The sequence below is a fragment of the Prinia subflava genome, chromosome 1, assembly GCF_021018805.1.
Source record: "Prinia subflava isolate CZ2003 ecotype Zambia chromosome 1, Cam_Psub_1.2, whole genome shotgun sequence".
NCBI lineage: Eukaryota > Metazoa > Chordata > Aves > Passeriformes > Cisticolidae > Prinia > Prinia subflava.
Window position 1 is genome coordinate 8,138,432 of NC_086247.1, and position 13,315 is coordinate 8,151,746.

Here is a 13,315-nt window from a genome sequence, read left to right on the forward strand (position 1 = left end):
TTATCAGTGGAAGTATTTTTCCTTCTCCAGGGGGGAAAAAACCCCACCAACTTTCATCAAATCAATCCTATTTTACTAGATTTATGCTTTCATTTTTTGTCAGTGATACATAGAGACATCAGGAGGACAAACTACTAGATCATTTTATCTATTTGGAGACGAAGTTTTGCCCCCTAAGGCTGTACAATTCAGTGTCAAGCAGCTGATTTATATTGCTTTTGTATGTAATAGTTCTGCAGCCAAATCCTTTTGATTGCCAGGATCTCTTATTCAGGTTCCATTTCTCTTATGTGGATTTGACTTTATTTTTCATACTTTAAGGTATGATGAATGGATACCTTACACAGTATGAAACATTTAGCATGCACCAATGAATGTTTTTACAAATGGCTTTTTTCCTTTCTCCTTTCAGTGGAATTTATATCAACATTGCATGGCATATATTTGCAATAATGTTTTCAGCTGTGAAACATAGCTCTGAACTCTCACCAAATGTACCTTCTGTACAATAGTGCTTTTGCAAAATGCATTCATTGTTATTATTTTTTTGGTAACTGGATCATTTTCTTACATCAAAGCCTGTCAGGCTCACAAGTATTTCAACAAATGGAATGATTTGTATACATAACTTGAAAGTTTTCTGTGCGAGACAGAAAAGCAAATCTGAAACAAAGCACTGTCACCAATGAGGAGAGGTTCTGTCTCTGTTCTCGGTATGATCATCGGAGCGAGGCGGGTTTTTGTAGCCGTTCTTCTCTTTCGCAACAGCCGGCAGGAGCGCTCACTGGGTGAATCTTTATCTCCGCTTTGCTCTTCAGAACGAATGTTCTGATGCGAGGCTACTTCACAGGAAGCGTGACCTCACTGGGGCTCAGTGCCGCTGATTGCTCGGGCTGTTTTCAAAAGGAAACAGAGCACTTGCTAGACCTGCCCTAGCCGGGAGCCAGGGCTCAGCTCTGCCGGGACGCTGCTCAAGGAACATCCCCCACCAGCCGTCCCACGGGCTCTCGGCCTGATGAAGAGACAATTTGTGCACGCATGTGTTAATTGTGAAATGGATTTTCCAGGTTTGAAGCATTTTAGACTTATTTATCTCTTAATGTTTGTTAGCTGAGGAATAGCTAAGCTTTAGATTTATTTCTGTGCTGTTCCTCAGGAAGTTTTGTGTTTTTCTCAATGTTGCTAGCATTACCTGCAGGGAGAAAAGACAAAACTGCTCTTCAAAAGCAACTGATGTGTGTCAACAAATAAAACTCACTTTGTAGACACTTTGAAGACCCTTGTGTTTGGTAGATACAATAGAATAAAACTGGTTGCCTGGGTTTTAGCTATTTGAATGTTAGTACTATATTTTGGTAGGTAAATATTTGGATTGTACACTGAAGGCATCATTGGATTAAATATTAATTTGATTTTTGGAGGAAAAAGTAATTAAAACTGACTGGTTTGGACAGTGACTGTTTGTTTATATTACAACATGAACTTCTGTGTGTTTTGAAATCCAAGGGGGGTTGTTGCCTTAATTTTTAGTTGGATTCTTGACATAAAGTGTTGCCGCATTCTCAGATTTGCTGTTAGTGAGATTTCCTAGAGCTGTTGGCTTTTTCTCATGCCATAGTTTGGACGTGCTGTGCTGATGGCTCATTTTGTGGATTACAGATACAGTACCACTGCTCCATTGTACAGGGGTGGTTGAAAAGCTTTGTTTTGTTATGTCATTACTATAGCTTCTCACGCTATTAATAGCCCAGAAATAGGACTGAATATTAAATGAAAGCAGAACACTGCACAGCATTGTCTACAACATGATGTTTCCGTGTTTTCTCCATCATTAATTGGATTATTTTCAAGAACTCTCTTCATTATGCATGAGCCAAAAATTTTCATGATCAAGGGCAGCAAAAAAATCTTTTGGACTGCCTGTTCTATGACTGTTCACAGAAGCTTGATATTATCGTTACTTAAAATAGTTTAAAAGCAAGTTACAGCTGCTTATTAACTATTCTTGAAAAAGGGGAAATGCCTTGCCTCCCCAGTAGTGTATTTGCATGTGTATATTGCTCACTTTCTTTTCTAAATAGATGAATCCACTCTATTTTATCTTAAATTTTATTTCTCTGGAGGGTGGCAAATAAACATCCTGCAAAGACATACCTTGCAAAGTTATGAGAGAATTCAAATGAGGAACAGAAGGACTGTGGTTTGTTCTGCCACTGTGATCAGTACATGTCAACACTTCCTAGTGAAAGCACTACCCCACAGGAAAGCTGCCACTCCTCAGTTATTCTTTTTTAGGTGTTGCTACTTTTTATTATCGTAACTGAAAGAAATGCGTGCAATACAGCTGTGCTGTGGGTTTCACTTGCTGGAAAGTTTCACTCTCAGATTATTAAAGAGTTGTGATAGGTACAACTGATCCTGACATATAGTTCTAAATATCCTTTTCAAACAAATTTGCCTCAGAATCAGTTACTTTTGCCTGAGTATACATTATAACTAATAATTTGATCTATATTGCTGATACCGTCTTACACATCCTAATTTTCAAACAAGACAAAATAAAACATGCTTTTAAAACTCTTTTACAGATAATCTATATTCCCTGTTGCCTTAGGGTGTATGAAACAGTCCTTTTCAGGATGTATGGAACATCACATATTGTATCAACTCCAGGAGCAAATAAATTTGAATACATTTGTCAGAGTTTTAATAAAAATAAATACTTTGTGGAGGGGATGTTTTTTGACTAATTAGACTTAGGATTTTGCTGGTTTTCATTTATATCCAGATCTATAAACTACTTGTTGAGTCCTTCCTGTATTTTCTTCTAGAGCTTGAATGCATTTCTTGGTTTTGAATAAAAGATTTTTTTACACATTTAAGAATTGTGATTTTTGCCTAAAATAGGAAATTATCTCAGGAGGTAGTTGTATATTAAAAATAGCTCTAATACATGTCAAACTATGAAATACACTGGTCCCACTGTTTGTACAACTTGCTCTGTGGCATTCTGACTGATGCTTCTTGATCTCTGTGTACCTTACTCCAAATTTGTTCCATTTTCTCCTCAAGTTATTTTTGCTGCCATTAGAGCATTGTTCGTTCATAGTAAAGTGATTTTTTCCAAAGGGTAGGAGAAACAGTATATATGGGACCAGGGTAATAGGACTGATTAGTAAAAAATACCCTGAAGGTTTTACTTCTTTCGTCACCTTGCCTGGTCCCAAGGCTGAGTCAGCCTGCACACCCAGCCTGTGACTGACAACTGAGCTACCAAGGAGGATAAACAAGATTACCAAAGAGGAAACCCTGACCTTCATGTCTTTTCCTTGCCTCAGCTCGTAACTGAACATAAAAATATAAAATTCTCTTAGCCCTATCTCCTCTCAGAGGTGAAGGATGAGCATTTACTAACAGTGTTTAAGTCTGAACTTCTAACGATTCAGGAGAGACAAGGTAATATAGGGAAAGATCATATCTTTTATCTTTTCATGTAATAATAGTTATAAATTCTCCCTATAGATAGCCCTTGCTCATATTTTCTAAGATTGATTCTGTCAGGTATGGAACATCTAGCAGCACTTTGCACACTTGAGCCATGGCAATCCAGACAAATCCTATTTCCTTAGTCTCCTGCCACAATATTACTGTCAAATATTTGTCACTGTAACAATCCCTGTGCTTGTTGTGCTATGTCTGCGATTTTCATCTGAAAAATATAATGTGGTCTTTCCATTCTACTCTGTGTCTAGTGCCAGTTCAGGTTCTAGCTTTGGCATGAAGCAGATTTCTGCTAAAACACCTTAAAATTACTGCAGTTATTGTATTTGTGTCCATAATTATTTCTCTCAAGTCTGTTAGCTGGGCAGAATACAAGTATCTGATTTCTGTTGGCTCTCATTCTGTGTTATCCTGGTTGAGATGATTTTCCTATAAACATTAAGTCTTTCCCTGATTATTTCATACGTTTTATCTCCTTTAACTCTTCCCTTAATTTTCTTTTAATTTTTAAGGTTTTTTTATTGTCTTTCTGGTATGCACAAGCTACCTGTCAGTGAATATGATAACAATTCCATCTTATTTCACCTTTGCTTCTGCAGGTTCAACACCATTTAATGGAGACCATAGACAAAATATTTTTCCAAGGTATTAAGGAAAGTTACACTTGCTTAATTTTAATTTTGTTTTGGTGTAGATTTTGTAAAAATCCCTTTTGGGCCTCTGAGAACTGTCGTGCTAATCATAATTTAATTACTACCCTAAATGGAAGTTCAGAAGTACTGCTGTGGAGGTTGGAAACACTGGCTTTGCAATTACAGGGTTTTGGTGTATCTCTCTTCCATCTGCTTTTCCCTACACTGAAATTATGGTATCTTTCTGTGACATGCCATATGGGGTAGTTAAACCTCTTACTGAAACACAGGTCAGACACTAAATCAATCCGGTGTCTTCCTTTCTTTCCATGTTGTCACTGCGTGGCAATTTGGAACTCATGATTTTAAGGGGAAAGGTATAACCATAAATTAAATTTTAGTCAAACTAAGTACAATGTCCACAACTTCTAGATGCTTTCATCTCTGTCACTATTCTCTTCTGTTTTAAGCACCAGAGAGTATATTTTTCTGTACTGTATTTCATCCCAAAGTCAATTGTGTTTAATGCTGGATGGAGCTATCACAATCTGTGGGCTTTATCCCATGCCGTTCCAGCTGCATAGCATTCTAGTATTTGTGAGAGTTAAAAGTCATGTATCCTTAAATCTTCACTAAGTATGGCTAAGTTATAAAAAAGCAAGTAAATCCTGCCTGGCTCAGGGGCACCCAGTTTGTTCCATGTAGAGGAACTCAGGGAAACCAAATACTGGAATGATTCTGATAGCTCCAGGTTGGGGTAGATCTGGCAGGACTCCTTGGCCAAGAGCACTGCACGGAAACACACCGAGCACTTCTGAGCTCAGGCTGGCTCCCTGCTTCAGGAAATGCTCCCCTGGCATGTATCCCTCCTGCAGTCTGAAGCTCTGGAACGTGTGATGCACACGTCAGCTGGCTGAAACCCCCTAGTACAGCGTTATATCATTACATCCACTTATTTTAAATCTATGTCATTACCAGTCCCCATCAGCTGAGAATGTAAATTCATTACTATTAAATTGTGGGTTTGCTCTGTCCAGACCTTCCCTAAATTAGAGACTTTCATTTCTCCTTTTCAGCTGTGCTTGTGCCTTTTTGGACGATGATCCTGCCTATGAGTGCTCCACAGATCCTCTGACAGGCTCCCTTCCTACGTGCCGCCGTAGCCCTCGGCTGCTTTCTAATGGTTATTATGTTTTGACAGAAGACAGTTTTCTGTCTGATGAAGAGGGCAACATAACACTGACACCATCCCACACAAGTGTTACGTATAAAGAGAATTTAGTTCGGTAAGTGAACTATGTGCAGATTTTACTCCATGTTGGCGATTGCCTCCACACCTCTGGCCTTATCTGGAGGTGTCTTTGTGTCTGTCTACATTTTGCTTGGCAGAAGACCGGCATTACTTCTGAATGGTAACATCTCGATTGCTTTAGAGAGTGCAGTGAATAAAATTATCTGATTTTCAGTCACATCTTACTACCCAAAAACTCCTTGGTGCACAGTTGTTGCTATTGAAATTGTGTCCAATAAAGAAAAAGGAGAGAGCTCATTTTGCCAATGGGGTGTTACTCTGATAAGGACTAAGAAAAAAATGTATATATAAATATCTTTGTCTAAATCACACACATATATATATATAAATAAAAAAGTCTGGTCCTGGAATTCTTAGTGAAGGAAAAAACCTCTCTTGATTCAGAACAATAAAAGTTTAGGAAGTTATGTAAAATGTAATTCAAAAACTTGGAGTTCAATGGATTCAGACTACCCCAAATAGGATATAGCAGGGTAAAAATCACGGGTAGCATGAGACACTCACAGTACTATCAGAGACCAGTAGCTGTGATATCATTTGGTACCACAGCATCCAGTATCACAACAACATGATCAGTCCTGCTGTTAGTACCTTCTGACATATTGTGGTGTGCAGCAGCCATTCCTGGTGATGTGCCCAGGGTCACAAACAGGGCTGGGAACAGCACCCAGGACCTTGTTCTTTCATGTCATTCCTGCAAGCTTTAGAGCTCTGTCCTTGCTCAGCAAGAATAATTAGCTCTATTCCTTGGCAACATGTCTTTTCTTTCTAGTGTATTCAGGCGAAGGAAGAAAATCCGTCGCTCTCTTGACAGCTTGTTCAATCTCAGTGCCTCCAGCTCATGGCTCAGCTCCACCATTTCTAGCAGGATGGATTTCTCCCATGTAGAGGATCCTTGGCTTGATGGATGCAGTAAACTAGAAGCCAGTCACAGTGATATTGGTAAGCCCTGATCAGGTACCTGGTAATCAAGATACAACACTGCAGTCTGTCTTTAGAGCAAATTTGGTATCTCTTTCTGGAAGTTCTGAAGTTTTGCCAAGGCGTGCAGGTAAAGGATAGAATGAACTACAGAATTCTAAGTGATAAATAGAGCTCCTGGCTTTGAGTATGAGTCTGGAAAGGCCTCTGTGCCAAAAAGTCATTTTTTGACTGAATTTGAATGCAAAGTCATCGCCAGGAATGTTTATTCTGGTGTGATTAATACCTGGCACTGTCTCCTTTCACCAGGCTCTTTCAATAACCTCATCTCTTATGCTCCGTGCAGTTTTGTCTTTACTCTGCATATTTTCTCCTGCATACATTTGAACCTACCAATTCCCTACCCATAACAATTTGGAACCTCTCCTGTGATTCAGTAATTAATTCTGAAATTCATTAATACAAAGTCTCAGAGATCTTCTTTTGTGCAATCTCAGTTATATGTGCATTTCTTGTAGGTGATTCAGACTTTTCTTCTGAATATAATAACCATGTGTCACAAAGGAAAATTCCAGCATCTAATGGAGCATTTCTCACTAAAGATGATGAGTTTGTTCATTTTGAGGAACCATTTTGTGCTTCAAATTCCTGCTCTTCATTAATGATAAATGCAAATGAAGAGACCAGGAATAATGTAGGTATGTTTTGTTCTTATTCTGGTATGCCTCATTTTTAGAGTGAAGTGAAAATACATTAAAAATATGGATCTGGACCCTTGCAGAATAGATTTTATTGACTAAAACATGTATTTTAAATGAATGATTAAAAATAACAAAATCATAAAATTGGTATTTATTTGATTACTACCCCCTGCTCACATCTTTCCCTCACCCATTTTTCAGAAAAAAAAGAGGAGTGAAGAGGAAAATGGAAGAAAGGGCATGGGAGCAAAAACTGAAACAGGCAATTATGCAGAAAGGCTTGTTTTCTGCGAGCATGGAGGGCACAGTGTTTCTGTAGTAGTGGGGGAAAAAGACTCCTGAGAGACACCCAGAGCATGAAAATTAGGTTTCTGCTTTGAATCACTCCAGGCGAGCGCTCTTTAAAAGCAACTGAAGAGACTGGTCTCACAGGCTGAAGATAGCCTTTGCAAACACCTCCTGTCATATATTTACTTTCATTAAAACCCATTATTTTCCTAATTTTTATTTTAGAATCCAGGACTGTGCAAAATGTCATTTCTCAGATGATTGCACTGATGATGTGTTTAATCATTTCAGTATGTACAAGGTAATTTTTATTTCTTTTATTTTGTGTTTCTAACATGAGTGCTTGCTTCCTTTCAACTGGTAAATAAAACTTAAATTAAGGGTCACATTTTCAAAGTTCTATGTATCTTACTGTGAAAATATATTTTCACATGATAGTCGATGCAGGCAAATATCTGAGCTATATAGATGTGCACAAAACCAAGAAATGTGTATGCAGATATGAAAGCTACTTTGCCAAGTGTGCTTTGACAGGGGTTTTGGCAGGCTGAGAAGAATCAAAATGGATCCATGTCTTTCTCAGTGGGTTTTTTTTTTCCTCAGTCTGAATGCTGAGGTCTTTTTTCCAGGAGATTATCTTCAATAGTTTATGTAATTTAAAGTTTCAAATTACAGTTCACCTACTGGAGTTCAGAGGGTTCACCTGCAAGAATCCTCCCTCCTCCTCCCAACCAGGCTTCTCCTCTATTAACCCAATAAGCACCCCTTGGCTTTTTATAACCTTTCTGGGTATTGTTATATTCTCAGATATTTTCTGGGAGGACTGTCTGCCACTTTGTTGCTGATGATTTTAGTTTGTAAGTATAGAATTTCTTTATTTCCAACATAATTTCTTTTTTACTAAGTCACACCTGAGGACCAAATTCTATCCTTGGATGTATATCCATGGATCTTGTTGATCCTAATAAGAGAAGTATATGGGCAAATGGGGACAAATGTAACCTTCAATCCATTTCAGCATTTTTTATTTTAATTTCACAGTTCTTTTGTCCCAAGATGCTGCTGTGTCATCTTTCTTCAGTCTCGATACATTTTTCAAAACATCTAAGTTGTGGTAAGTGGTTCCAGTGTCATGTGATAAATAGAGTAATTTAGAAATTTTATATTAAGCAGAGGAAAGAGATTCCTGCTGTTGTTTTCATGTCAGAAGATAGAAGGTGGGATCTGAACTTAATGATAAAGTTGGCTTTTCCAGTTACTGATTTGTATTCATAAAAATGTTCATTTGAAAACCTGCCTTTTCATAATGTGCAATAAATGTTGTAGCAGAAAAGGGTGGTAAACCTAATATGTCATAACATGATGCAGACACTGACCAAGCAGTGTAATTTATAATTCCAGAGGTGCACTTTCAAGCCTTGCACTGAAGTTCACATCCAGACCACAAGACCTAGGGTTTTTTTTGTTTTGTTGTGGTTTGTTTTGTTTTGTTTTGTTTTAACTGGAAAAAATAAAACCAGGTAATTATGATGCTTGCCACATCACCACCTTCCAGGGACTACAGAACTGATACAATTTGGCCTCTCTAACCCAATGCACTATTAGCTCACACATAGACCCTCATGCTGAAATTGAGTATGGATATGCTAGATTTAAAAATTTCACCGTTCTTTCACCTGTTTTTGCACCACAAAACTCTAAATGTCTAAAATAGAAAATGCTTCTAAGACTAAGAAGTTTGGGCTTATGAAGCTCAAGAGGATCTCTTTTGTTTCTGAAGCTGTCAGAGTTCAGGAGATCAGTGTATGCCATGGGCACCAAGGCAATCTGGCAGACTTCAGCCTTTGAATTGGGTACACTGGAAGTTAGAAACAGCAAGGCACAACTTGGACAGCCCTAGAGCAATGACAGTCCCACTTTTTGAGGGATGATGTATCAGTTTTTTGCTGTGTCTCTAGTCCCTAAATCTTTGGTTTTACCAGAGCCACTCGGTCAGGACCAGTGCAAACACAGGCCCCAAAACTCTGCTTTTCCTCTTCCTGAATAATTTAGCCCTGAGTCATAAGGAGGTTGTTCCTCAGAGGAGAAGAACAGCAGGTATACAGAGAATGCCTCTTTTATGCTCATCACAAGTGACAAGTTACCTGCTCAAACAAGTAGTCCTGCAGCTTAGCTTAATTTGTCAAACAGGACCTACTGATAATATATAATGATTATAAGAAACTGTGATTTAAATCAAGACACACAAAAAAATGTATTATTCTTGTTTTCTCCACAGAAAATAATAAGAAATAAAGAACGATTGGTGAGTACATGTTTAAGTTTAGAAAGAATTCCATAGCTTTGGGAATGAGTCCTATTATGGAACAGGGTTCAAACATACCAGAAAGCTTCCATGAACTTTTCAATAAAAGAAGGTTAAACTGCAGGACCCTTGCCAGTTTTAACTGCAAATTGCTCCACTTTGATGTCTACAACTCCTTTTTTATTGCATTTGGATTATATAATTTCTTTCTGTTGTCTGGCAGCAGTGTCTAAATAGTGTAAGCTGTTAACAATTGCTGTGCTTCAGCCCAGAGAAAACATGTTTTCCAGTAACAGGCAAAACAAGGATTCCTTTTCCCAAGTGTGAACTGAACAGCAGGACCAGGTGCTGTGCTGCTCTCAGTTGGTTGCATTCCACTGAAGCAGTGAGGCAGCATCAATATGAATCAGTCCAGAATATCTGAAAAACACTTAAGACATTCTTCTATTCCCTATTCTTTTTCACTCAAGCCTCATCCTCACACTCCAGTTTCTCTTTATCAAGCATTTCGAAGCCTCGCTGTAGCTCAAACCCTTAAAACAAGAGCACTGATTTATTTGTACTTGGAGGTGGTCATCCCAGTCCTGGCTCTGTTTTTTCCTTTATGTCTTTACTTTGTACAGTTAAAAATGAAAAGAAGGAACGAAGTGGAGCTGTGCCCAGTTTGTGTTCCTTATAGTGTGGATAGAACAGCCTTCTTCATCAGTTTCCTGGTTGAGTGCAGTTCAGCTTCTGAGATCTAAAGGCATCTGCACAGCTGCAGACACAACCTGGAAAACCTTTCTTTCAGCTCTTAGAAGGAGGGTGTTAATCCTGACAACAAAGCATTTTAGAAAGGAGTGCAGGCATTTGATCACTTTACCTATGGTGACAAAATGTCCTATTCACAGCGTGCCAAGCTGGGGCACCATGTATGGCACTTCTTAAAGTCAGTGGAATTGTTTATGTAAAAGCTAAACCACCAGAGCTTGAAAACTCACTCTGGTTTTGAAAGCCACTATCAGTGTTAACCAAAGCAGGTACAACAGAATAGAGTAGAGAATTTGGCACTTGTTGAGTGGCAGGACTAAACTAAACACAGATTAGCAAGACAGGACCTTCCACAGTTCAAAACATGCTTGTCTCTTGCACTCTGTAAAAACTTAAAAGCAGAGTTGTTACTTCTGTGAATTTTGAAATGAGTTCAATAACAGTTCTCATTTTTCCTCCTCAAATTTATTTTCATCAGCTCTTCAGCATTGAACTCCTGGATATCTCCTTATGGCCATGGTTACACATTCCTGTGGGAAAAAAATAACAGATTTGATAGTATTCTTCCTCCAAAACACAATTAATTTTAGCTTTACTTTTCTTCTGGTCAAGTGTGAGTGAGGCCTTAGTTCTTGGTGACTACCTGAAAGAAATCATGCAAAGATGTGCTTTACCAGTAGTATCTTATCTCGAAAGTAAAAAGTGTTTCATAATTCCTGTGAAATATTTATTTAATAAAAAATGATGTTATCCCATATTTTTTATATTAATTTCTTGTTACAACGTGCTATCAATGATAATGGATTTGTATAGTGGCTGAATACATGTGATAACTGATATACTGTGTAACTAAAATAGTATTTTTAATACTTATCCTCATATTTACTTGTAATTAACGCACTTGAATATTGTTGTAAGTGTTGAATAATTCCTCTCCTTTATTTAAAGTACAGAGACAACTGAGAGTAAATATCACTATGTAAAACATGTAAATATTTTGTTATCTATTTTATGCCTGTTGTAAAAGGTCCATTACTAAAATCACTTTTAAAATGAAAGGATTATAAAGATCTTCAGTGTTTAAATAATCTCTTGAAATAATAATCTGGGAAATTAAATCTCGTTCTGAGAGAAAAGTCCAAGACTGCAATTACCGTGCACTCATCAAAGCAATTATGCTGAAAACTAGAAAAGAAGAGCTCACTGTACGCTCGTTAATTCACTGCAAACTATTGAAGAAAAATCTGACTGAGATTTAAGAAATGGTCTACAGTAAATTGCTATAATCTGTCTATTAATAAATACAAATGGTAAATTACAATTGTTCTGATCTGGTGAGAGGGAACTCCCGGGGCAATTTCTCAACTGGCGTTCAAGGGCTAAGAAGAATAAACTGCTCAGGATCTGTTAAGATCTGCCCTCTCTGATGTTCATCGATGTTGAATTAACAAAGTTCTACTCAGTTACCAAACTGTTTGGCTTTGGCAATTCCCTTCCATATATTCCAATGGACATAAAAACATGCCTCATCTTTTTTCTCTGAAAAGTGGCACAATCATATGTTTCTTCCTGTTGAACAAAAAATTGAAGCTAGGATTTCTCTGATGAAAAACTGAAAAATCTTTCCAACTTAAATGTGTAAATCCAGACTTTCAGAGGTAATGAGTATTTGCAGCTCCTGTTAACTACAGTATCAAGGCTAGGATAACTGTGGAATATATTTCTCTCACAGCAAAACCACTTATTGATTAGTGATTAACTGACACGTATACAAACAGAGAAAACAGCTAGAATTTTATGGGGTTTTTTTGTCCCCAGTGATTAAATATTTATTTCCCTTTAATATGGCACTTTATTTAGAGAAAGAGAATCAAATAGAAGTGTTGAGATACAGATTTATAACCCCCTGTGTATTTTTTCATACAACTTACTGCTTTTTAAATATATATGATCTTTATCATTACCCCTTGTCTTATACTCTCTTACTTCAGCTGTGTTCAGCTGAGTTTCAGGGTCATTCCTGAGTATATACCATGCAGTGCTTTATAGGGGGAATGTTCAAGTGGAATGTGATAATATTGATGCCATTCCTTAATTTTTAATGTTCCTGGTTTGTGAGCAAGTCTGGTTTGTAGTTATCCCAAAAGCATTACTCATAGAAGCTAAAATATACAAAGATTAACACCTTTTATGTAAATTATATGGAATAAAATACACGGTACAGAATACAGGTTATGCCCACTTAGTCCAGTTCTGCAAAATCTGCTTTTTGATGTACATTTTTATGATTTGGCTGCACTATTTTGTAAGCCTCCTTGTACGTTTCTATATGTACCAAGCAAAACTGTTACTTCATTTATATTGTTTCTTTTTTTTATGGTTTCTCACACTGCTTTTTTTTCCCCCTATCTCTGGTATTTCCATATCAGTAAAGTTGTTTCTGTTCTTATTTCTTCTTGTATTTGAGAGTGTTTCTCAGTAATGAAGATAATTATTATTAGGGTTATATATTTCAATGAATTTATTATTTGTGAGTTCATGTCCTGCCCTACAGATTTTGTGCTCTTTGAGGGAAGGAGTTTTGGTACTTTAGTGCAAACATAAAACTTTGTTTCGTGCTGGTGACTACATGACCTAGCACCATAGAAAAATAAAATAAAAAATATTATTTGAAAAAACAGTATTTCAATAGGAAATAAATAAAAATAAATAGTTTTAAATTTTGAGTAGGTATCAGTCAGCTGATTTACACCAGCTGGGACTGCAGCGTTTCAACAGCTTTGTCCACGGATATCAGTTTTCTGAGGTTGGAGCACGTTATATGATTGTATATATGGACAAAGACATGTTCAAAATTCTTCTGTATTATTAATGCTATAAATGCAATAAATGCAATAAATGCTAG

General features: G+C 37.3%; 1 protein-coding gene across 1 annotated transcript in view; it reads left to right on the plus strand.

Annotated features, from left to right (window-relative positions):
• Window positions 1-13,315, plus strand: part of LOC134557171 (dynein axonemal assembly factor 11-like) — a 54,861-nt gene that overhangs the window by 4,844 nt on the left and 36,702 nt on the right. The window contains exons 2-4 of the mRNA XM_063410205.1: window positions 4,101-4,146; window positions 5,210-5,419; window positions 6,218-6,387. Coding sequence (XP_063266275.1) covers window positions 4,101-4,146; window positions 5,210-5,419; window positions 6,218-6,387 — 426 coding nt within the window. The remainder of the gene's footprint in view (window positions 1-4,100; window positions 4,147-5,209; window positions 5,420-6,217; window positions 6,388-13,315) is intronic.